The 27,120-nt window shown below is 40.0% G+C and overlaps 1 protein-coding gene across 3 annotated transcripts in view; it reads left to right on the forward strand.

The window, feature by feature from the left end:
* The window catches only part of RNL (RNAligase), a 420,780-nt gene that overhangs the window by 220,091 nt on the left and 173,569 nt on the right, over positions 1–27,120 (forward strand). For all 3 annotated transcript variants that reach the window (XM_089402248.1, XM_089402249.1, XM_089402247.1), the window contains one exon: positions 1,371–1,478. In XM_089402248.1, coding sequence (XP_089258374.1) covers positions 1,371–1,478 — 108 coding nt within the window. The remainder of the gene's footprint in view (positions 1–1,370; positions 1,479–27,120) is intronic.

Consider the following 27,120-nt stretch of genomic DNA (forward strand, 5'->3'; position numbering starts at 1 on the left):
TCATTAGGTCAAGCGTCCATTGAATGCTCCTAGGGTTTGTCATGAGTCAAGTATCCTTGTCAAATTGTAAAAGTCCCATTTGGGCACATGTATCAAAGAAAAAAAATATTTTATGTTTGGAAGTGTCTAGTAGGCTCTCTAGACCAAGTCGGGCAGCCCAGCATAAGTCGGCCTAGAGAGGGCGTATGGAGCCTCTTAGAAGGCTATAAATAGGCAGGACTGCAACCTCATTTGGGATTAACAAAAACCACACGTCTCTTGCATTCTATCTGCGATTGAAAAAGAGTGCGAAGATCTTAAACGGAAAAGGGAAGGCCATCGAATAAGGAAGAAGCCCCAGTGAGATTTTGAAGTCTGTAATTTTCTCTTTGACAGCTCTCACGTGCGAATTTGATAGGGTTTCTGGGCATGTAATAGGTCCGAAGATTGTAAGAAGGATTGCAGACCTTGTTTAGAGATCAAAAGGCTAGACTAGCTTTAGTTTTGGAAAAGATTTGCCTCACTGCTCTTGAAAGATCTTGATCTTGTCTTGAAAAAGAAGTAACAGTAGCTGGCTTGGTTCTTGGTGAAGTCTTTGTTTTGGTATTGGGTCATGGAAGTTTCTTTTTGATTTGGTTCTATAAGAAGAATATGTTTTATCTGTGTTTTTCCCTAGGAGAGGGGTTTTGCCCTGGCTGAATGCCCACATCTTGTGTTCATTGCTTTTGTGATCTTCATGGTTTTTGGCAATTGTTTGATCATTAGAAAATAATTATAATAGATATAATATCACAAATAATTGTCATGTAAAGAGAAATGAATGTACATACTGCCCTAATGGATTTCTTAGCATGGTATCAGAGGTAAGGTTTGTACAATGAGGCCTGAAGATCAAACTGTTGAACATTAAATCAAGGTCTGGTACATCTCTATGGACTACAGTCCTGTGGACAGCTCTCTGTGGATAGTTTCTTATTATACTCGAATACTGAAGTTCCTGGGACTCACTTAAATCATGACTTGTTGTGGACGGTTTGAATCTATTGTTGCCCAATTATGTTTCTGAGTTCCAACTTTCTTCTCAGGGATATTGGCATTCATGGTCTAGTATTGTGTGATGCTATTGAGTAGTGTAATTCATGGACCCTTCTGAAAATTTAATTATAGTACGTTTATCACAAAATGCATGCTTGTTCCATGGACTGGTTGATAATGGAAGGGCTCTCAGAGATGTGTTCTCATGAATTTATAGATCTAAGAAAGGTTGAAGGACAGGGCTGTCTAGTAGTCTAGTTTTTCGGCCGACTAGTTTTTTAATTAATATTATGGGCATTGCTACTTGATGTACATTTTTGAGATGGATTTTCTAATGTCATGGTTGTTGATATCAGGTATACCCGGATGTGCAAAGTCTGCTCTCTGTAGAGAACTTGTCAATGCTCCTGGTGGCCTTGGAGATGACCGGCCCATGCATAGCTTAATGGGTGACCTTATTAAAGGTATGATTCGCATAATTAACTGAAAAGGTTTGTGTGATAAAAGGTATTTGTAGGTTCCAAGACTATAATATGAAACATTCGGGCTCTGCCTTGTATAAAGTGATATAGGCGTTTTATTATGTTTGATTCTGAATACTGTCCCCTGCATCAGGGGCCATTCCATGCTGCATATGTTCTTTACCTATATATATATATATATATATAACATAGCAAGAGAGAGAGAGAGAGAGAGAGAGGTATTTGTACATTCAAAGACTATAACATCAAACGTTCTGGCTCTGCCTTGTATAAACTTTAAAGTGATATAGGTGTTTTATTATGTATAATTCTGAATACTGTGTCCTCCATCAGGGACCATTCCATGCTGCATATGTTCTTTATATATATGAAAGTGTATGGATTTCTTTGTATAAAGTGATACAGAAGTTTTATTATGTAGTGTTTTGAATACTGCGTGCTATATCAGAGGCTATTCCATGCTGCATTTAGTATTTCAGAGAAAAAAATTATTGCCACATATATATATATATATAGAGAGAGAGAGAGAGAGAGAGAGAGAGAGAGAGAGAGACGTGTTGGCAACATCATCCCTTGTATTCCATAACAATATCCACAATTAGCACAGAATTTCTCATCACCAGATGTGGCAGTAATGTCACTGTTTAATGTACAATTATATTCTCAGCCTTGTGTACATAATGCATATATAATCTTTATTGGCTCATATGTATTTAACAATATTTGGTTGATTAAGCTCCAGGGATTGGGTCAATTGGTTGGACTGTCTGCAAAAGGCATGTTGCCAGTGGGGAAGTTTCAGGTTCCAATCTGGATGAGATGCTCAGGGATAACAGCTTGTGATTGACACCATCCTCCATCTAGATATTTTGGAACAAAACAAAGAGAGAATATAGTGGAAAGTTTTCCTTTGGAAAAAACAACAGTTGGTTGATTTGTTTTCATCTTCAATCAGAATTGCCTATGAATTTAATGATTATTTCTATACAAATAGATTGTCATGTACTTCCCTCCCACTTATATAGTGATTTGACCTTGCTGGTTGGTTATATATGTATTTTCCAAGGTTTTTACTAAACTTCTTGCTCATTTGCAATAATCCTTGGGCTATAATCCCTTTCAATGGATCCAGCACCATTGATTTGATCCACCCTTATATGAATTCTATAGGCATTTGCTTAATGGCAAGATATTCCCTCGTTAGAAGTGGGTCTAGGATGAAAAGTTGGACAAATCAAGAGAAAAGGAAAACAGATAATAGATGTGTATGTAATATTACATTAGCCTTTGTTTGTGAAGAAATTCACACAAGAATATGGAAAACGATTCTAAAGTAGGATATATTGAAAGCAATAATGATGCTTGACTCATACTTCGTATGGTGTGGATATCGATAGATATAGGGGAAATGGAATCATGTACTAAAATTGATCGTTGTATATATTTTCATCCTTTTTGGTGCTTCTGGGAGGAAAATTTGGAGTAAGTATCTTTCAGGGTCTCATTATGGTGTAGGTCCCATTTTGGAGATTGTAACGAACAAAGTTCGTATATGCAGCAATAATCTTCAGAACACTTCGAAGACAAAGACATCCATTGTAGGACAAGTAATTGTATACTGAATATTATATAAAGGAATTGATGAGATGATTACAATGAGGGTGAGGGCCTGCTTATATACCCTAGGCAAATACCTCTTCACCAACGGTCATATCTTTAGGGACATACATCTTCATTAACTAATTACTAGTTGATTGGTCATTATTTATTATTATTAATGTTTACATTATTTGTATTATTTTATATATATTTTATTCATAACATTGATTTCCTCTTCAGAGAGCTTTGTCCTCAAAGCTTACTAATGAAAGGGCTTGATCTCTTTTTTGGTTTCGAATATCTTCTGGTCTCAGAACTTTTGTCTTCATTGATAGAAGACAATATCATCCTCTGAGTGATAAACAAAATTGTTGAAGCGAGAATGGATCTGACCATCCTAGATGAATCTTCTGTGGAATTTTCCTATCACAGGAAATTTGTAAAGAATTGTTATCATAGGATTGGGTTTTGTAACCTTCAAGATTCCTTGGAACATAAATCTGTTGCTTTTGTTCAAAACAATACAAATATGTAGACTGATTTATTTATTTGCTCTTGTGATTTGGATGTCAATAAGGAGCTCTTGCAGTTTGATCTTGCCCTAATCTGTTTGTCGTGATTTCCCGATTTACTTCAAGCACTGTTGTTGTGGATTTGGTTACTGAATCATCACTTGGAATTTCCATTGTTTCAACCACAACATTTGAATTGGTTTTAACTTCTATAGGTTTCTCTTCTTGAGTTTTGATATTGACAGGATCAATATTTATTCCTTTATCTTCAACTTGGACTGTTACAACTCGAGACTTCAATACTTCTTTTTAAGTTGTTCTAACTTGTCATTTAGTGACTTATTGTCACTTTTGAGCTTCTTTATTTGTAAAAGAAAGTTTTGTTTATGATTCTTTAGATGTAAAAGCTCTTCGCTTTATGAATTGTTGATCTTAGTATCTTTCTGATCTTTTAAATTTTTGATTTGTTCTAATAACCTTTGATTAAAGTTTTTTAAATGTAAATTTTCTTCTTCTTGTTCTCATAAGTGCTTCTTGAGTTCCTTCTTTGTGGCCCTAGATTTCTTGACTTGTTCAAGTAGTTTTTCATTGTGATCTCTGAGGCGCAAAATTTCTTTCTATTTACTGGAGATGACTTCTTCAAGCTCTTTTTGCTTCTTTGGTATAGTTTTTTGATTTTGAAACATCAATTCCGAAATATCCTTAAAGCCTTATTAAGGCTTTATCGGTTCTGACTTCATTGTCATGTTCTCGAAGGTATCATCTTCTTCTTATAAGGAAACATCAAAATATTTTTTTCTAAGTTTAACATGAACGAACCCAATTCTTTTATCCAAGGTTGACCAAAAATTATGTCAATCTTTGGGTTAAACATGGTTACGACACGAAATTGAGAGATGCATTTATAGTGGTCAATGATTACTTGTAAATCATTAATTTCATATTCTTTTCTGCCAAAAATATTTTTTCTTTCTCCTATGTTTGACTCAGGGATTAATAGTTGATTCGCCAAATTAACATTGATGTAATTTTTCTCGTCACCTGTGCTGATAACGATAACGGAAGGGTTATAGCAGGGTATCGTTGACCTTTTTTAGTTCTTTTTTTTTTCTTTATTTTTTAATTTTTAATTTTTTATTGTTTCTAAATTAATTTTAATTTTTGTTGTTGTTGTGAAAATATATATTGTTTAATTTTTTTTCCTGGAGTTTTTCTATAAGCTTTTGTTTTTATTTATTTATTTATTTTTAAATAAAATTTTCTCCACAATTTTTTAAACACTTTTCTTCTAAATCATATATATATATATATATATATATATCTAAACCATATATATATATATATATATATATATTTTAAATGGCCAAGGGCCTCAAGGTAAACTGGAGAACCGCCAAGACTGTGTAGTGAATTGTGAAAATTTAGCTAACCTCGAATCCTACTGCAACAACTGATTAAGTTTCTTTTATTTGTTAAATAACTTGAACAAATTTTTACTGTATGCTACGGTAAATATCGAAACTAATACACTGCAGCCTTCACAAATACAATACTGTGGAAGAAAAAAAAACACTGGAAGAACAAATGCACACACAATGTTACACCGTTATTTTTGGATCAACGTCCCCGTGAAAACCCAACTTGGGAAAATTGGTGCAACAATTGAGGGTTTTATTGTTATGCAGTAGTAAATCTCAGTACAAATCTATGGAAGCTCAAATCTAGCTTTCAGAGAAAATGGCTGACAGAAGTCTAGTGACCAAAATCTCACTTGCACCAGTGATTCGACACTGACCTTAGCTCAAGATGAGCTACTCCTTGTTGCCTCTGCGTCATGCTACGCAGATCTACGTCACCCAACTCAGACTAGTGTCTCTCTCACTTTGTTGATCAGTTGCTTCTCTGGAAACTTGATCCTCTGACCTCCGGGCTCTTGCCTCTGAATCTTGACTTCTCCTCAACAAATACATATCTCACTTTGAAGCTCTGCGCTGCCTCTTTGCACTGCGTCAACCTCTCTGTGGAGTATGTTGTCTCTTTGCTATGCACTCACTGGATTGGAAAAACTTCCTTCCGACCTTACTATCCTTGCTCCTCTCTCACTACTTTGAAAGTACTGGATTATTGATTTGGGGTAGCGTCGAATGTGCTCTAGCCATGAAAATTGGTGGAGAGGCTGAAGCACATGAGATATCCAAGACCCAAAAATGGTTTGCGCAGATTCTACTCGGTTTGGGAGATATTAAAATAATTAATATTTTTAATGGAGTTCCTAAGTCTAAACTTAGGAAAAATAAAATATTAATGGGTATTAATATAAAACTAGGTTAGAAGGTTTCAAAAGACATGGATCAAGCCAAATCTAATCTTAGCTGTTGATTAGAGATGTAATCTCGGCCGTTGAAGGACTAATACGAAAAGTATAAGAAGAGGCTTGAGAGTCAGTTGGAGAATGCACTGAGGGAGACTAGTCAGTTCGATTTCTGGAGCGGGGTTTGCTGAGAAATTTGAACTAGTGGTCTGGAGTGCAACAAGAGGTAGCAAGTATGGAACAAAGAGGAAGGAACAACACCAGAATATCAGCGCAGAGATTAGAGAGGAAGACACAGAGGCAGCGAGACTGCGCAGTCATTGGAGGGCTTGCGTGGGTGATGCAGAGAGGCCTAGTGTTGACCCAGAGAGGCAGGAGCTGACGCAGAGGGTCTGGGAGCTGCGCAGAGGCCAGCAAGTCTGACGTTGAGACTGGGGGAGGGTGCTGGAGAATTTATTTTTGTTGGGTAAGCCAGTTTGGCACCCAGTTGTACTCAAGAATAGGTGTTTAATAAAATCCTTCTCTGTTGCACCGATTTCCCCCGTTGGGTTTTTCCGGGGACAATTGTCCAAAATATCCGTGTTGATGTGTTTGATTCTTGTGCATGTATTTGTTTCTGTATAATGGTGTGATGTCTGCAACAACATTTATTTTAATGTTTACCGAAGGGTTTTTGTAAATAACTTATTGGAAATTAAGTAGGTAAAATAAATCAGTTGTTGTAGTGATAGAATTTTCACATGAATCACCTCCGACAACAGATAGATGCTACTCTAGAGTTTGATTTCTTGACAATATCGAATTCCTTGCTTGTCAAGTGTGTCCTCCAACACCCATCAAATTTCTTCTTATAATTTGTCGTTCAGGCTTCAACGGCCAAGATTAAAACATAATCGATGGCTAAGATTAACTAGAAATCGATCCAAGTATTCTTGTAGAAGATTCACACCATGACTTAGTTAATACCTTTTAATTAATCAATTTTCTTAAGTTTAGACTTAGGTACCATTAAAAAAAGATTATTTTAATTAAGTTGTCTCTAGGTGGAATTTCCAGAAAAGATTTATAGGTTTTGGGAAATACATGTATTCTAGCCTCTCCACAAAGTTTTGTGGCTAGAACACATCCGATGCTACAAAAACTAACACTCCCTCTTAGCAAGGAATGTGTTTTAACGCTGCAACGCACTGGAGTAACACCTGTCTCTCTAACACTTCTTGTTACGCTACTGATGTCTGGCTCTACTGCCCACCAGCTATTGCGCAACTTTGATTGTTGCATTCGTGCTACTGCTGGCATTGCTGAACTGTTGCCAACACTGCAACCCTCTCCAACTGCGCTGTTGCAATTGCAACAACTGCAATGGAAAATCATCCAAAATATTAAACAAATTGTGGTTAGTATGATGCATCTCTCACGTGAGTCCTGACTGTTGCTAAACTCTACGTTGTCACTGAAGCCTCTGCGCTGCTGCCGACTATGCTCTATGCCAACTACTCTGCTGCAAACTCTGCTCTGCGCTGCTCAGTATCTGACTGCTACTAGTTACTGGCAACTGCATCTGTCACTTTGACACCTGACTACACCAACTGCCACTAGTCCATCCTGCTATTGCATACTATGGGCTCCCACAGTAAGGTATGTTGAAATTTCTAAATTTACTTAGTATAGAAACCCTTCATGCGCTTTTTTTGATTTATTCCTACCTACTTGTTATTTTTCTTTAACAAGTTATTTACAAAGTAAATATTGAAAATAAACACCAGTGCATGCTCAACATATTACAAAACGACAACTAAAAAGAAATAAGAACAAACACACCACATGACACCATTATTTTTGGACCAATGTACCAGGGAAAACCCAATGCAGGAAAACCGGTGCATCTATCAGAGTACAATCTGGGTGCCGAAACTGGCCTACCCAACAGAGAATTTTCTTAGCAGCTATACCTCACAGTTTGAGAGAAATCTCCTGGCTGAAATCCCGGAAAACCCATCCAGCAGATCCTCAACTCAAAACTGCTCTGCAACCCCAGTGTCTGCCCAAACTGGACTGCGTCAGGCCCTCTCTGTCTCACGCTGGCCTTGCGTCAGCCTTTCTAGGCTTGCGTCAGCTCCAAGAGGACCTGTGTCAACGGTGGGAGCCTCTGCGTCAGCTGCGCTGGCCCCTCTGGTGCTCTACGCAACACTTGGCTGCTTCTGCGTGGCCCTTGCTGGCTCTGCGTCACCCTCCTTGGCTGCTGCGTTGCTCTCCCGGCACAATCTCTGCCTTCTCTATTTCTCTGTACTCAATGCCCCTCAACTGCTCTCCCGATCACTGATTCTATCTCTCTTAGCAAACCTCTCTCTAGAGAATAGAATGATTGATCATCGGTGTACTCTCCAAGTGACCCTCAAGCCCCCTCTTATATTTTTCCTGTTGACATATCAACGGTCGAGATTAAGACCCTAATCAACGGCTAAGATTAGATCTGGCTTGATCCATGTCTTTTGGACCATTCTAACACATTCATATTAATACACATTAATATTTTATTTTCCCTAAGTTTAGACTTAGGGACTCCATTAAAAATATTAATTATTTTAATATCTCCTGATTTGTTTAGAATCTTCCCAAACCCTTTCTGGGTATTGGAGATCTCATGTGCCCCAACCTCTCCACCAAATTTCGTGGCTAGAGCACATCCGATGCTACCCCAAATCAACACTCCCTCTTAACGAGGACTGTGCTCTAGCAATACCCCTCACTGAGTATTACTCTAATCATCCGATATCGGTACCTGTTCTGATGCTAGGCCTTCCTGCCCACCATCCTCTGCACTGCTGCCTCCTATACTACTTCCCATGGTTCTGCCACTGCCACTGCTGCATCTATACGACAACTCCCTGTGCATCCGTGCTACTGCTGGTCCTTTCTCCCAGCACTGCATCCGTGCTACTACTGGTCCTTTCTCCTAGCATTGCATCCGCACTACTACTGGTCCTTTCTCCCAGCAATGCATCTGCAATGCATCTCCTCTCATCATGTTGCATCGTGCTGCCCACTGCTACACTACAACTCGGTTTCTGAGAAGTAAGTAACTAATCTCCCAACTGACCTCCTTGTTCGGCTAGAAACACCCTCTGATGCTGAAGCTCCCTCTGTCGTTGACAAGTGCTCCCTCTCTGACCTCTGCGTTGTTGCAACAACTCTCCTGCATCTCGCACCGTTGCACACCTCTCTGTGCCTTCCTGCACTGGTCCTGTGCCTCTCACACTGCTGTAGCCTGCTAGCTCTGTGCTGTATCTGGACTCCTGCACTGTAGCTCTCTCTGCTGCTCCATCCGCATCTGTGTCTACCCACTCAGCCAGTCTTGCTACTCCTCGTTGGGGCTTCCGTAGCAAGGTCTAATCCAAGAGGCTGGGTACCTCAAGGATCCTGCCCCTCATCGCCTATAGTCCACCTGACTATAGCTCGATGTCTCCCCACTTCCGCTCAAGTGGCGTGTGTGCACTCATGGCACAATCATCATCTGTCAAAACTTCCTTCTCTGCCCGTGCTGGCTCTGCCTTAGTCTTGGAAGACTGTCTCTTACTCTTCTTTGTTGGGCACTGGGTCGCATAATGACCCATTTTCCCACAGTGGAAGCACTTGATCTTGGAGAGATCTTTCTTCTTTCGCTTCTCCTGCTTTCCCTCAGATGCTAGGGCCACATCCTCCTCCTCTTGCTTGACCTTGATCCCTTTGCTGCTGCTACCTGTCTTTGACTGCTGTCTGATCTCTCCCTGTCGAAGAGCTGCCCACATCTCGTCCCAAGGTAGGAGAGTCCCTCTGCCCAAGATGCTTTGGACAAACACTTCCCACTCTTCTGAGATAGCATTCAGGGCTGTCCTCACCATAAGCTCCTGATCTAGTGTCACTCTTATAGCAGTCAACTGATCTCGGTTCTCATTCAATCCTCCAAGGAAGGAGTCAATCATTTGACTCTTCTTCATCTGATACGACCTCATTTGTTTTTCGAGCAACATTCTTCTCTACACAGAAGTATGCCGGTACAGGTTCTTGAGAGCCTCTCACATCTCAACTGCGGTTTCCTTCTCGGCTATATGTGGTACCACATATTCCTTGACCCCGTCAAGGATAATGCACTTGGCCCTCGCCATCGCCTCTTCGTACTTATCATTATCATTTGGGTCGACTGGGATAACTATCATCTTCAAGGCGAAGTTCTTGACACGATTCTTGTCAAGCACTGATAAAATTCTAGCCTTCCAGACTGCGAAGTTTGATGCTTTGTCCAGTCTATCCTGGTCTCTTACGTCGTGTAGTGCCATGACGCTCCTCTACTTCCCTCCTGGAAGACTGAAGTTCTCTGTTCGACTTCTCTGAGTCTCTACTTCTCATTTGGAAGTTCTCTTCTGGACTCCCTCTGAGTCTTGATTTCCCTCCTGGAAATCCTTCTGCCGCTTGTCAACATGCCCCCTACTCTGATCGTCTTGTGCAACTGCACTACTGATCCAAGTTCCTCGGCTAGAAACCCTCGGTAACAACTCCTCTGGCGTTGCTTTGTCAAGTACTGTTCTGACTACAGTACCTCACCAGCTCCACTCTGCAATATTTCTACAGCCTTCTAGACTCTAGCAACTGCCTCTCTGTGAACTGCATCAGTAGTTCTCTGCCTCATGGTGGCTTTGCATCACCTCGGATGGGTTTGCGTCAACCCTGGGATGCCCTGCGTCAGCCCTCTGGCCCTCTGCGTCAACAACGCTGGCCTCTTTGAGGCTCTACGCAGTTCCCGACTTCTTATGTGTGGCTCTGGCTAGCTCTGCATCACACTTCCTTGGCTTTTGCGCTGCTAGGAACAACTTCTGTCACCTCGGGACAACTGTTTTCTGCTGCGATTTCTCTGCTTGGCTGATGTCTTTTAGTCCTCCTGTGATTTGCAATCACGCTCTAATACCATGTTGAAGTTTCTAAATTTACTTAGTTTAGAAACCCTTCATGCACTTTTTTTGATTTATTCCTACCTACTTGCTATTTTTCTTTAACAAGTTATTTACAAAGTAAATACTGAAAATAAACACAAGTACGTGCTCAACATATTATAGATCAACAACTAAAAATAAACAAGAACAAACACACCACATGACACCATTATTTTTGGACCAATCTCCCCAGAAAAACCCAATGTGTGAAAACCGGTGCAACTATCTGAGTGTTTTTTTATTAAGCAATATCAGAGTACAATCTAGGTGCCAAAACTGGCCTACCCAATAGAGAATTTCCTTAGCAGCTATACCTCACAGTTTGAGAGAAATCTCTTGGCTGAAACCCTAGAAAACCCTTCTAGTAGCTCCTCAGCTCAAAACTGCTTTGCAACCGCAGCGTCTGCCCAAACTGGACTGCCTCAGCCCCTCTCTGTCTCACTCTGGCCTTGCGTCAACCTTTCTAGGCCTGTGTCAGCCCCAGGAGGCCTTGCGTCAGCTCTGGGAGCCTATGCATCAGTTGCGTCGGCCAGATCTGTCTTCTCGAAATCTCAAGGATAAAAATTGAAAGAGAATTCATATTTTATCAAATTTGGTCTTGAGGATGGACCCCTTTTGGGGTTCGAAACGTCGACATAAGAAGCATAATACTGTGGAGAATCCGGATAATGCTACTTCAAAAAACTACCACAAAAGCCTAAAGTCTAACATAATTTCCCTGTACGGAGGGGATACATGGAATGAGATCTGTCTTCTCGAAATCTCAAGGATAAAAATTGAAAGAGAATTCATATTTTATCAAATTTGGTCCTGAGGATGGACCCCCTTTGGGGTTCGAAATGTCGACATAAGAAGCATAATACTGTGGAGAATTTGGATAATGCTACTTCAAAAAACTACCACAGAAGCCTAAAGTCTAACATAATTTCCATGTACGGAGGGGATACATGGAATGAGATCTGTCTTCTCGAAATCTCAATGATAAAAATTGAAAGAGAATTCATATTATATCAAATTTGGTCCTGAGGATGGACCCCCTTTGGGGTTTGAAACGTCGACATAAGAAGCATAATACTGTGGAGAATCCGGATAATGCTACTTCAAAAAACTACCATAGAAGCCTAAAGTCTAACATAATTTCCCTGTACGGTTGGGATACATGGAATGAGATCTGTCTTCTCGAAATCTCAAGGATAAAAATTGAAAGAGAATTCATATTTTATCAAATTTGGTCCTGAGGATGGACCCCCTTTGGGGTTCGAAACGTTGACATAAGAAGCATAATACTGTGGAGAATCCGGATAATGCTACTTCAAAAAACTACCACAGAGGCCTAAAGTCTAACATAGAAGCCTAAAGTCTAACATAATTTCCCTGTACGGAGGGGATACATGGAATGAGATCTGTCTTCTCGAAATCTCAAGGATAAAAATTGAAAGAGAATTCATTTTTTATCAAATTTGGTCCTGAGGATGGACCCCCTTTGGGGTTCGAAACATCGACATAAGAAGCATAATACTGTGGAGAATCCGGATAATGCTACTTCAAAAAACTACCATAGAAGCCTAAAGTCTAACATAATTTCCCTGTACGGAGGGGATACATGGAATGAGATCTGTCTTCTCGGAATCTCAAGGATAAAAATTGAAAGAGAATTCATATTTTATCAAATTTGGTCCTGAGGATGGATCCCCTTTAGGGTTCGAAACGTCGACATAAGAAGCATAATACTGTGGAGTATTCGGATAATGCTACTTCAAAAAACTACCACAGAAGCCTAAAGTCTAACATAATTTCCCTGTACGGAGGGGATACATGGAATGAGATCTGTCTTCTCGAAATCTCAAGGATAAAAATTGAAAGAGAATTCATATTTTATCAAATTTGATCCTGAGGATGGACCCCCTTTGGGGTTCGAAACGTCGACATAAGAGGTATAATACTGTGGAGAATCCGGATAATGCTACTTCAAAAAACTACCACAGAAGCCTAAAGTCTAACATAATTTCCTTGTATGGAGGGGATACATGGAATGAGATTTGTCTTCTCAAAATCTCAGGGATAAAAATTGAAAGAAGAATTCATATTTTATCAAATTTGGTCCTGAGGATGGACCCCCTTTGGGGTTCGAAACGTCGACATAAGAAGCGTAATACTGTGGAGAATCTGGATAATGCTACTTCAAAAAACTACCACAGAAGTCTTTATCATTATTTATCATAAGGTTAGGCTTTGCTCATAATCATGCTAGGGTTTCTTATTTTAGGGCTTCAGATGTAGGGATCCCTTGTAGTGTATGCACATAGGATTAGGGTTTAGTAAAGCTAGGGTTAGGGTTTGATAGTTTAGGATTAGGGTAATATAAACTAGGGTTAGGGTTATGAATCATAAGAATATTTGCCATCTTGATAATGCCATATTGTCATCAATGACAACCTTGATTAACGATCTCCCCCTTTATCATTGATGGCAATATTCTTGTCCTTCCAATATTCTCTCCCCCTTTGACATCGATGGCAAATGAGGTGCCAAGAACTCCTCGTCATGCTGCTTCTTATCAATAATAGTTCTTCATAGATATGTTACTCCCCTTGTCATGGTGCCCTACTCTTGTGAAGATGATTATCTAATCTGATGTAAAAGCAATAACCCCCATCTTTTGGCGAAGATGTTCAAATGCTTCTCGAGGAAGAGGTTTTGTGAAAATATCAGCGCTCCTTGGTATTGATATATTCCAACTTTATGTTTTGTTGAACTACTTGTTCACGAGGAAAATGATACTTGATTGGTATATGTTTGGTCTTTGAGTGCATCACTGGATTTTTGCTGAGACTGATAGCACTTGTGTTATCACAATAGATGGTGATTGGTTGGTTGGTATCTATGTTAACATCCTTTAGAGCTTCCTTCATCCATAATATTTGAGTACAACAATCTGCAGCAGCTATATAATTGGCCTCAGCTATAGATAGTGATATGGATGTTTGTTTTTTGCTGAGCCAAGATACTAGACAATCTCCCAGGAAGAATGCATTTCCTCTAGTACTTTTTCGATCATCAATACTTCTGGCCCAATCAACATCGATGTATGCAATTACAGTAAGAGTTGAGCTCTTAGGGTACCAAAGTCCAAAATTGGGAGTTCCTTTCAAGTATCTAAGAATTCTTTTTACAGCTAACAAATGGGATTGTTTAGGAGCTGATTGAAATCTTTCCACCATTCCTACTGCTTGCATAATGTCAAGTCTCGTAGCAGTTAAGTATAGGAGGGCTCCAATTATTGACCTGTAATGAGTTGCATCTATCAGAGGAGAGTCATCATCTTTGCTTAATTTGCAATCTGTGGTCATAGATGTGCTCATGGGTGCACAATCTTCCATTCCATATCTTTTAAGCATGTCTTTAAGATATTTTGCTTGAGATATGAACATCCCTGCTGTGGTTTGAGATACTTGTATTCCAAGGAAGTAAGATAATTCTCCTATCATCGACATTTCGAACTCTTTTGACATATTTTGAGCAAACTTATGGCTCATCTCATCATTATTGCTAGCAAAAATCAAATCATCAACATAGACAAGAGTGACTAGTAACTTATCCTCATCCATCTTCATGTAGAGATTACTTCCTGCCACCCCCTTCTTGAAGCCTTGTTGTTGTAGATAGTGATCCAATCTTGTGTACCAAGCCCTAGGAGCTTGTTTCAACCAATATAATGCCTTTTTCAACTTACAAACAAAGTCTTTTCCTTCTGCTAGATTAAACCCTTCTGGTTGCTCCATGTAGACTTCTTCCTTGAGTTCCCCATTCAGAAATGTTGATTTTACGTCCATTTGATAGATTTTGAACTCGTTTGAGCAAGAAAATGGCAAGAACATCCTTATAACTTCCATACGAGCTACCAATGCAAAAGTTTCTTCAAAGTCGATTCCTTCAATTTGTTAACCTTTACTGACAAGCCTTGCCTTATTTCTGATGATTTGTCCATCTTCATTCATTTTGTTTTTGAACACCCACTTGGTTCCAATTATATTTTTATCCTTTGGTCGAGGTACCAACTCCCATGTTTCATTCTTCTTGATTTGAGACATCTCTTCTTCCGTGACTTTCACCCAATGAGGATCCTTGCTTGAGAAGTTTCTGGTTCTATCATAGATAGGAGAGCAACATCATTTTTCCTTGGTGTACTTGTCATCCTTCGTCGGGTTTGTATCGCCTCGCCAACATTGCCAATAATCTGCTCTTCCGGGTGATGTTTTTGGTGGAATCTTACCTTTGAAGGGGTTTGAGATGGTTCTTTTTCCTTTTGTTTTTCTTGATCTTTTTCCTCTTGTTTAGGTTCTTCTTCGTTTTCTTCAATGAGAGGGTCAGGTTCATCATGTTCAATTTCCTTTTCTGGAAGATCTTCATCAATCTTCACATCAATGCTTTCCACTATGTTCCGTAGTCGATTATTGTAGCACTTGTAGGCTTTGCTCCTAGTAGAATATCCAAGGAATATATCTTCGTCAACTCGAGAATCAAATTTTCCTGGTGAGTCATCATTGATTTTTTGAAGCATTTGCTTCCAAAAATCTTGAAGTATTTTACTGAAGTAGGTCTTCCTTTCCATAATTAATAAGGAGTCTTCTCATTATTTGGTCTTAGTTGAGTTCGATTCAAGGTATAAACTGCTGTCTCTACTGCTTCTCTCCAAAATTTTGGCTGCAAGTCAGCTGCTAGTAACATTGTTCTTGCCATTTCTTGAACAGTTCGGTTTCTTCTTTCAACTACCCCATTTTGCTTGGGTGTTCTAGCAACAGAGAGTTCTCTTTCGATTCCATGTACTTTACAGAATTCATCAAATTCTTTTGATGTGAATTCTCCCCCTCTATCTGTTCTAAGACATTTAATCTTAGAATCCTTTTCATTTTCTACAAGAGCTTTAAGATTCTGAAAACATTCAAATGCTTTGGATTTATATTTTATGAAATATACCCACATCATTTTAGTATAGTCATCAACAATTAAAGCAAAGTACCTTTCTCCTTGGAGCACCAGTGTTCTAGTTTGTCCACATAAATCAGCATGAATGATCTCCAAAGGTTTTGATATAGAGAACTCCTTGGTCTTGTGGCTGGTTCTAGTTTGCTTTCCATGTTGACATGGACCACATACACCTTGATTTGGCTTGAATAAATTTGGGATGTCTCGCACTGCATTGATCTTGCTGATATTGATCAAGTTATCGAAACTTGTATGTCCCAATCGCTTGTGCCACAACCAACTTTCATCTGTTTGACTTTTGTCTTCTTGAATTTTGTTTAGAATGTAAACGTTATCTGATGTTCTAACTCCTTTCACCACAAGTTCTCCTAAGGAAGAGTTCCTTATTTCACAATCTTTAGTGCTAAAGACAACATTATGTCCTTGATCACAGATTTGGCTAACACTCAAGAGATTGTGTTTGAGCCCGTCTAATAGCAAAGCATTTTGAGCCTTTCCTTTTCCATTAATAAGGGTAACGGTTCCTTTTCTTGCAATTTTGGCAGATCCACTTCGAAAGGATATATTTCCTTCCTTTTTGTTCAATGAGACAAACTTCCTTTTGTCACCTGTCATATGTCTGGAGCACCCACCATCCACAAACCAATGATTTTCATCATTGTGAGCACATAGAGCTAGGCCACATTTATCTGTATTGGGGTTCTCATCTTTTGCTTCTCTTCTGAGGGGGCAATTTTGTTCATTATGTCCATTATCATTACATAATGAGCAAATTGGATCAAATTTGGCCAAAGGATCAAACGAGTTGTAGGTCTTGATTGGTCCTTGCCCTTTGAGACCATATGGTTTGTTTGTTTGATCCTTCAATTTTGGTGTTTCATTCTTACGAGCCATGCAATATTTAGCTTGATGACCAAAATTTTTACAATAATAACAATGCCCAAAGAAGATTGTTTGGTACCTGTTGTAATAGCCATGATTTGAATCATTCTTCCTTGGAGTTATTCTTTCTTCATTCTTTGAGATGGGTCTTTGATGAAATGATTTTTCTTCTTTTGAGTTGCTAGAAAGTATGTTGACATAGATTTTCACATTATCCTTAGTACTTGATAATTCTCCTTTTAAAACCTATCCCGGATTTGTCATATTGAGGTTTTTGAGCAGTTAGGATAGTGTCAAGTGTTTGAGAGCTTTCCCAACTCTTTTTGACTTGCTCCAATTCCTTCCCTAGAGATACTATTTCAGCTTCACGTTTTTCACAAATTTCTTCCTTTTCTTTTGGCTAATTTTTCAAGAGGTCTTCCCTTCTTTTTGCTTCCTCCTTTTCTACCTTGAGATAAATGATTTTATTTCGTAATTTCTCATTTTATTCAATGGAACTCATTAACAATTCATCTACATTTCCTTCTAGTCCTGAATCATCATCATTTGTAAATGCCATGAATAATACTTCTTGGCTTCCAGCATAGTTATTTTCTTTATCCGATTCATCATTACCTCCTTTGTGATGAGGGAGATGATTAGTTGATTTCTTTTTGATGACTACAAATTCATCTTCATTAGACTCATCTTGCTTAGAGAAGAAATTCTTCTTATTAAACCCTTTCTTTTTGTATACCATCGTTTTAGAGTCCTCATCATCACTGTCATGCTTATGAGGACATTTTGCAGCATAATGACCTATTCTTCCACATTTGAAACAAATAAGAGGGTACTTACCTTTTAGCTTGGATCCTTTCTTTAGTATTCGTACAAATTGCGCCAATTCGGATTCAACATCGGTGTCATCACTGCTGGTATTCCATACTTTCCCCCTTTTTTGATTTTGAGGCCTTGAATGCTGCATGTTTGGAACTTGGGATTCCTTTTCTCATCTCATAGGCAATGAGGATTCCATGAAGTCCATCCATCTTGAGAGTATCTAGGTCCTTCATTTCTTCTATAGCACTTACTTTGGAGTCAAATCTGTCAGGGAGAGATCTTAAGACCTTTTGAACAAGAATGCTTTCTTCAATCTTTTCTCCTAATCCTTTAAGAGAGTTGACCACTTCAGCTACTCAGAGAAAGTATGATGCAATATCTTCTTTATCATCCATTTTCAGACTTTCGAATTGCCTTTTATGAGTTTCAAGCTTTGCCTTCTTAACTTTGGAGTCCCCATCATATAAGCTAACCAGCTTATCCCATACTTCTTTGGCCGAGTCACAATTCATGACTTTTGTAAATTCAGAATCAGTGATTCCACTAGTGATGGAATTTAAGGCTTTTGCATTTGCTATATAAGCTTTCCTTTCGTCTTGATCAGTTGGAAGAGTGGAAGGAGCTGTGTACCCATTCAAAACCGAATGCCGAACCTTAGGTCCAAGGGACATTAAGTAGTAGGACATTCTTTTTTTTTTTTCAAAAACCAAAATTTATGCCATCGAACAAAGGAAGCCTTCTTGACACTTCTTGATTTTTCATTGTGACTAAGAATCCTTCTTCTAGCTGTTAGGTTGATTATGAAGAAGCTGGCTCTGATACCAATTGTTGGAATACTGAGGGGGGTGAATCAGTACTTTCTTTCAATCGTTATTGTTACCAATTGTATTCTTCACAATTTAATCATAGAAATGTATAAGAATAAATTTATTGAGTAAAGGAAAAGAATAAATAAAATGTATGATAATTATTTCCAAGCACCAACTTGGTTTTTTTTTGATGAGGCTTCAACCTATAGGGCTTTGACCCTATCTCATCCAAGGCACCTACCTTGTGTTTAGGAGCACCAACTCCAAGGACACCAATCCTGTTGTTTTTAATAGAGAATGTACATAAAACTTACTTGAAATGCTTCACTGTCTTCACCTTTTAGCTTGACTGGAATTTCCACTGTCTTTACTTCATTGTACACTTGTCATCATGTCCTGATCTGAGAGATATGCCAACCAATGCTTCTAGAGCCACAGTCTAGAAAAATAAAGGAGATTGAGCCTTCGATCCTTCCACAGATGTATTACCATGACTCCACAGGTGGCAATTACTAGTCCAACTGTTCCACTGTTCTAAGCCTTCAACCGAGCCCTCCACGTGACAGTTTCAAAGTCTGATCTCCATAGTTCTGTAACTCCGAGAAATATATCACACGTATGGCTTCTTCAACACAGGTCCGAGGTGAAAAACATCCACAGGTTTGTCCTCATGTCTTCTATTGTTTCACTGCATTAAGTCCGAGTTTTTCATGCTGATTATAATTCGATTGACCCAAAATAATATGTGATACAATATTCTTACGCACCTAGGTTCACGAGGTTGCCACCATGTTCGAGACATTCATGCTGATTGTAATTCGGTTGACCCAAAAATAATATGCGTTACTGTATTTCTTACTCACTTCGGTTCACGAGGTTGCCACCATGTCCGAGATTTTTCACGTGAAAATAATTTGGTTGACCTAGAAAAAAGAATGATATGCGTTTACTGGATTGGCTGCCACCATGTGCCACTTTCTGTGTATATTTTGGAGTGAATTATCGCAAATGTGGTGACCATCGAGGAGTGAGCATGTATTGTGTGTGGGGACTGTTGTATGGGTTTGATGGGACCACACGTATGAAAAGATTTGTCATATAAGTATGGTATATAATGGTCATGCCCCCCCTTTTTTTATCATTGTTTATTCATGTCTTTATCATTATTTATCATAAGGTTAGGCTTTGCTCATAATCATGCTAGGGTTTCTTATTTTAGGGCTTCAGATGTAGGGATCCCTTGTAGGGTGTGCACATAAGATTAGGGTTTAGTAAAGCTAGGGTCAGGGTTTGATAGTTCAGGATTAGGGTAACATAAACTAGGGTTAGGGTTATGAATCATAAGAATATTTGCCATCTTGATAATGCCATATTGTCATCAATGACAACCTTGATTAACAATTTCTAGAAACGATTTCTGGGTTTTGGAGAATACATGTATTCTAGCCTCTCCATAATGTTTCGTGGCTAGAACACATCTGATGCTACAAAAACTAACGCTGCAACCCACTGAAGCATCACTTGTCTCTGCAACACCCCTTGTTACGCTGCTAATCTTTGGCTCTATTGCCCGCCAAATACTGCGCAACTCTGATTGCTGCATCCGTGCTACTCCTGGCCCTGCTAAACTTCTGCCAACATTGCATCTGCACTGCAACCTTCCCCAATTGCTGCTGTTGCAACTACAACAATAGCAACGGAAAAGCCTCCAAAATACTGAATCAAGTGTGGTCAGTATGATGCATCTGTCACTTGAGTCCTAACTGTTGCTAGACTCTGCGCTGCACTAAAGCCTCTGCGTTGCTGCTGACTTTGTTTCATGCTAACTGCACTACTGGCATCTGTTGAAATTTCTTAGTATTACCCACTAGAAATTTTATCTGTATTCTCTGGTTTATTTCTCCTACTTGTTAATTACGAACAAGTTATTTAAAGATATAAATATCGAAATAAACACAATATAGTCTCAACCATATACAGATCAACAACTGAAAGAAATAGCAAACACACAAGTGACACTGTTATTTTTGGACAACTCGTCCCCGAAAAGACCCAACTTGGGAAAACCGGTGCAACAATTCGGAGGGTTATTTTATTATGTAGTCTATCTTAGTACAACTGGGTGGCAAACTGGCTCACTCGACAGAGAAAATAATCTGACAGTAATACCTCTCTATTCGGAAGCAGATATTCAGAAAATCTGCCCCACGAAACCCTCTCCAGAACACTCTGAAGCTTAGCATCAACACACCTGGCTTCGGCGTTAGCCCTAAACCCCATGCCTCAGCCCTTTGAGGCACTGCGACACCTCTACGGCCTTTTGCGTCACTCCTGTAGCCTCTGCGTGGATGACGCAGGGCCTTCTAGCCTCTACGCAGTCTCTTCTGCCTCTGCGTGGCTCCCTTTGGCTTAACGTCTGCCTCTCTTTGCTTCTGCACTGGTCTCTCGGCACTATCTCCGCCTCTCTGTCTCGTACTCATTGCCCCTTACTGCAAACTGATCACTATTCGATTTCTCTTAGCAAACCACGCTCTAGAAAATCGAATGGCTGACCACTCTGGTGTGTTCCCCAAATGACCCTCAAGCCTCCTCTTATACTTTTCCTATTGGTCCTTTAACGGCTGAGATTACATCTCTAAGCAACAACTAAGATTAGATTTGGCTTGATCCATGTCATTTGGAACCTTCTAAGCCAGTTTTATATTAATACCCATTAATATTTTATTTTTCCTAAATTTAGACTTAGGAACTACATTAAAAATATTAATTATTTTAATATCTTCTTAACCTGGTAGAATTTGCCCAAACCATTTCTGGGTCTTGGAGATCTCATGTGCTTTAGCCTCTCTACCAATTTTCATGGCTAGAGCACATCCAATGCTACCCCAAATAAACAACATCTCCTCTCTGCACTGCTCAGTATCTGATCGCTACTAGCTATTGCATCTCACTTTGGCACCTGACTGCACCAACTTCCACTGGTCCATCCGATACTGCATACTATGGGCTCCCAAAGCAAGGTATTGATTCATGAGGTGGACCTTCTCAAGAATCTTGCCCATCTTGTAGCTCTCTGGGGCTACAAAACCAAATCACCCCACGTCACCTTGGAGGTATCTCGGTGATCATGGCTCTTCCTCTAATCTGGAGGACAACTTGTCGATCTCTGTGGATGCAGCGCGTTGATCCTGCATCCCCTCTTTGTCCTTCTTTCTGAGAGGACATTGAGTGTTGTAGTAGCCAAGCTCACCACATCTTAAGCATTTCACCTTGGAAATATTCTTCTTCCTCCTGCACTGTTCCTGCTGCCCCAGTGATGGGAGGGCCGCATTCTCTTCTTCCTTTACTTGCTTCGTCACACTATTACTGCTGTTACCACTAACAATGCTCTTCATCAAATCTCCTCTTATCTCCTCTTGCTGCAAATCAACCCACATAAGATCCCAATCCGGCAGTTTTTATCTGCCTAGGATACTCTGGAGGAAAACTTGCCATTCTTTGGAAACATTGTTGAGAGCTAACCACACCATTTCTGTAGGCTGGGGCGCTGACCCTACTGAAGACAACTAGTCTCAGACATCCTGAAGTCTAGTAAGGAAGGGGTCTATATGCTCGCCTTCTGCATCCTTGTGCATCTCAACTTCTCCTCAAGATACATCTTCCATTGCTCGGAAGATCCTTCATACAATGTAGCATGTGCCTCCCACGTCTGTCGGGCAATATCTTTGCTAGCTATGTGAGTTACCATGTGATCTCGTACCCCATCGAGAATCAAGCTCTTTGCCTTCGCCATCTCCTTCTTGTACTTAAGCGGATCTGCATTTGTGGGTACAATTACCACACTATCGATGTAAGTCTTGAGATCATGTTCATCTAGAAGGCAGGAAATTCTAGCCTTCTAGATCACATAGTTGGAGGCTCCCTCCAACCGATCTTGATCTCTCAACCCTACTGATGCCATCTCTCCAAAAATGTCAAATTCCTCCACTTCTCCTTTGCGCAGTTGCTGACTGGCTTTTCGCACTCCCTTTTGGAGTGGGCAAATCTGTGCACAACTAATGTTGCTTTGCTAGGAAAATTCGAACTTCTGGGCTAGAAATTCCCATGAGGAAGGAATTCCCTCAGTGTGTGATCTTTCTTCCTCCTGACGCTATTTTGCACTAGCAAATTGCTGCAAAATATCTACGTCCCAGCTAACGATCTGCTCTACAAGGAAAATACTGCGTCTCCCTCTGTGTCTGGTAAGCTCTGATCTGGAAAATCTAATTTCTTTGTCGACTCTCTCAAAGAAATAATTTTTCCTCAAAAATTGACCCTCCTCGCCTAAGGATTGTGTTGCCTCTTGAGGGTTTCGAACTACTGCCTTTGCAGAGATTTGAAATTCCTGCTCTCTTCTGCTACTGAGCTCTCCAACATACGATCCACGCTGTGATTCCATGTGAAAATTCGGCTAACCCCGAATCTTATTGTTGCAACTGATTTTCTTCTATTTGTTAAATAACTTGAACAAACTATTTACTATATGCTATGATAAATATATAAACTAAGACACTGCAGCGTTCACAATTACAATATTGCGGAAGAAATAAAAACACTGGAAGAATAGATGCGCACACACAATGTTACATCGTTATTTTTGGACCAATGTCCCTAGAAAATCCAACTTGGGAAAACTGATGCAGCGACTGAGGGTTTTATTATTATGCAGTAGTAAATTTAAGTACAAATCTATGGAAGCTCAAATGTAGCTTTACATATAGAGAAAATGATTGACAAAAGTTCAGTGAGAAAATTTTCACTCCCACTGGTGATCTGACACTGACCTTAGCTCAAGACAAGCTGCTCCTTGCTGCCTCTGCATCACCCAACTCGGACCAACATCTCTCTCACTCTGTTGATCAACTGATGCTTTGGAAACTTGATCTTCTAGCCTCCAGGCTCTCACTCTGACTCCTGCCTCTGAATCTCGACTTCTCCTCGGCAAATACTAATCTCCCTCTAAGCTCTATGCTGCCTCTCTGCACCGTGTCAACCTCTATGTGGAGTACACTGTCTCTTTGCTATGCACTCACTGGATTGGAAAAACTTCCTTCGAACCTTACTATTGTTGAAGTTTCTCAGTCTAATAGTTAGAAACCTTCCATGCACTTTACTGATTTATTCCTACCTACTTGTTTTGTTAATTAACAAGTTATTTACTATGTAAATACTGAAAATAAATACAAGTGCGTGCTCAACACATTACAGATCATCAACTGAAGGAAACAAAAACAAGCACACAAATGACACCGTTATTTTTGGACTACTGTCCCTGGAAAAACCCAATGCGGGAAAACCGGTGCAGCTATTTGAGGGTTTTATTATTAAGCAACTCTTTTCTGAGTACACTGGGTGCCAAATTGGCTAACCCAACAGAGATCAAAAATCTGACAGCAATACCTCTCTTTGGAAAAAGGTATTCGGAAAGCCTGCTCCACGAAATCCATCTCTAGCACAATCTGAAGCTCAGCGTCAGCGTACTGAGGCTCTGCATAGCCTCTCTAGCTCTTTGCGTCACTCCTGTAGCCTCTACGTGGATGACACAGGCCCTTTTGGCTCTGCGCAGTCTATGCTGCCTCTGCGTGGCTCTCCCTGGCTCCGCGTTTGCCTCCCTCTGCTTTTGCGCTAGTCTCTCGGCACTATCCCTACCTCTCTGCCTCGTACTCACTGCCCCTCGCTGCAACTGATCACTAATTCTATATCTTTTAGCAAATCCCACTCTAGAGAATAGAATGACTGATCACTCTAGTGTATTCTCCAAGTGACCCTCAAGCCTCCTCTTATACTTTTTCTGTTGACATATCAATGGCCGAGATTAAGTGCCTAATCAACAGCTAAGATTAAATCTGGCTTGATCCATGTATTTTGGACCATTCTAACACAGTTTCATATTAATCCACATTAATATTTTATTTCCCTAAGTTTAGACTTAGGGAATCCATTAAAAATATTAATTATTTTAATATCTCCTGAACAGTTTAGAATCTGCCCAAATGATATGGGCAGAATCTAACCAATTTGGGAGATATTAAAATAGTTAATATTTTTATAGTGTTCCACGGGGTCTCGCGCCCCCCCCCCCAGGGGTCTAGTTTCCTAGCTCCCCCACGCTCCGGGGACTTGGGGACGAGAAGGGGTCGTTTCCCCACGCTCCCAAAAAACAAGGTACACAGGGGGATGTGCCAGGGGGTCGTTTCCTTGTGCTGAGGGGTCGTTTCCGTAAAGGGAGTCGTGGGAGGTTGTGGGGGGTCGAGGGTGGGGACGTGGGGGGTCGTGGGGCCTGAGTTTTTTAAATAAACTTTTGTTTATAATTAAAATTTAACATTAGTTTTAATACTTTAGGGTTTCAATTCGTTTTTTTATAAATTTAATTCATTATTCGCCCTGGCCCCTCACTCCATTTGCAAGACGTTCCTAGTTCGTCTGCAACAGAGAGGAATTGGTCCACATATAGCTTCATTCACTCTATCAAGAGGAACAAGCTTACCTCTAAAAGAGCGGAGAAGTTAGTTATTGTGCACAGTGCCCTACGTCTCGAGCATAGGAAGACACTTGAGTATTTGAAGGGACCAGCAACACGATGGTAGGTTGGTCCAAAAGATGATGCACAGGTAGATTTGGAGGAGAGACTTGATGAGAGACAAATGGGGTTGGTTGGTGTGCCACTTAGCATGATTGAGAATGCTAGTGATTCAGATTCAGATGGTGATATGGTTGATTTTGATTTATTCATGTAGCAGCTGCATGCAAAGACTAGCGGGGCATTACCTTGAGGCTTGAGCAAAATTCCGCTCGTTTATCTTTTGATATGTTGATGTTCTTATGTTATTCTAACTCTATAAAATTTTGACTCTTGATGTATCAGACTTGACTTTAGTCTTTTATAATTCTATAAAATTTTGACTCTTGATGTATGATGTATCAAACTTGACTTTTATAATTTTATGTCAATATTCATTGTTCAGTATTCAATGTTCATAGTAGGAAGTGGAACATCAATAAGGTTTAAACTTTAATCATACTGTATGATGTATGATTATAAATTAGAATTTTAAATTTATATGATATTAGATAATGATATTCATATCAATGATCATGCTTTGCAGCTTTTCAATTCAAACCCAATTGTCATAGTGGACTCAATCTATAAATTATATTTTATATTTATAAGTTTTTAAGACCCTGACATCCCCTCACGTTTCCTAAAAATTGGTGGGAAGCTTTTGCATAGGCCGCTCCCGCGTATCGTCGCTCCCTCGTCCCCTCGTCTCGGAACCTTGGTGGAACATTGTATTTTTAATGGAGTCCCTAAGTCTAAACTTAGGGAAAATAAAATATTAATGTGAATTAATATAAAACTGAGTTAGAATGGTCTAAAAGTCATGGATCAAGCCAGATCTAATCGTAGCCGTTGATTAGGGACTTAGGGAAAATAAAATATTAATGTGAATTAATATAAAACTGACTTAGAATGGTCTAAAAGGCGTGGATCAAGCCAGATCTAATCTTAGCTGTTGATTAGGGACTTAATCTCGGTCGTTGAATTGTCAACGAGAAAAGTATAAGAAGAGGCTTGAGGGTTAGTTGGAGAACACACTGAGTTGATCAAGAATTTGATTTTCTGGGCCAGGGCTTGCTGAGGAAATTGAAGGAGTGATTAGAGTTGCAGCTGAGGGGCAGTGAATACAGTAGCAGAGAGGCATAGATAGTATCGGGAGCAACAACGCAAAAGCCGGGAGAGGGTTGATGTGTTGATTTGGAGTAGCATCGGATGTGCTCTAGTCATGAGAATTGGTGGAGAGGCTAAAGCACATGAGATCTCCAAGAACCAGAAATGGTTTGGACAAATTGTCACTAGTTTGGGAGATATTAAAATAATTATTATTTTTAATGGAGTTCCTAAGTCTAAACTTAGGAAAAATAAAATATTAATGGGTATTAATATAAAACTGGGTTAGAAGGTTCCAAAAGTCATGGATCAAGCCAAATCTAATCTTAGCTTTTGATTATAGATTTAATCTCGGCCGTTGAAGGACCAACATGTATAGTATAAGAGGAGGCTTGAGGGTCAGTTGGAGAACACACTAGAGTGATCAGGCATTCTATTCTCTAAAGCGGGGTTTTGCTGAGAGAGATAGAATCAATGATCAACAGCGAGGGACAGTGAATACAGAAGCAGAGAGGGTATCAGGAGAATCAACATAGAAGTCGGTAGAGAGGGACGCAGAGCCAACTAGGGCCCACGCAGAGGCAGCCAGGAGCTGCGTAGTGCCTCACAGAGCCAGCATGGGTGACGCAGAGGCTCTAGAGGCTAACGCAGTGCGTCCAGAGGTTGATGGAGGGGTTATTGGGCTGACGCTGGGTTGACGTAGGGCCAGGAAGGGTTGACGCAATCCCTAGAGGCAGACGCTGGGGTTTTTGTGGGGCAGATTGGAGCTGGGAGCTGTCAGAGTGTTCATTCGGGGTTTCAGCCGGAATATCTGCTTCCAAGTAGAGAGGTACTACTGTCGAGATTATTCTCTGTTGGTTGAGCCGGGTTTGGCACCTAGATTATATTCAAAAACTGGATAATAATAAAACCCTTAGATAGTTGCACCGGTTTTCCCACATTGGGTTTTATCGGGGACATTTGCCCAAAAACAACGGTGTCACTTGTGTGCTTGTTTTGTTTTCTTCAGTTGATGATCTGTAATGTGTTGA

This window comes from Pinus tabuliformis, chromosome 2_1, assembly GCF_031772625.1.
Source record: "Pinus tabuliformis cultivar Carrire ecotype Pingquan chromosome 2_1, CPIR1, whole genome shotgun sequence".
In the NCBI taxonomy this organism is placed as follows: domain Eukaryota; kingdom Viridiplantae; phylum Streptophyta; class Pinopsida; order Pinales; family Pinaceae; genus Pinus; species Pinus tabuliformis.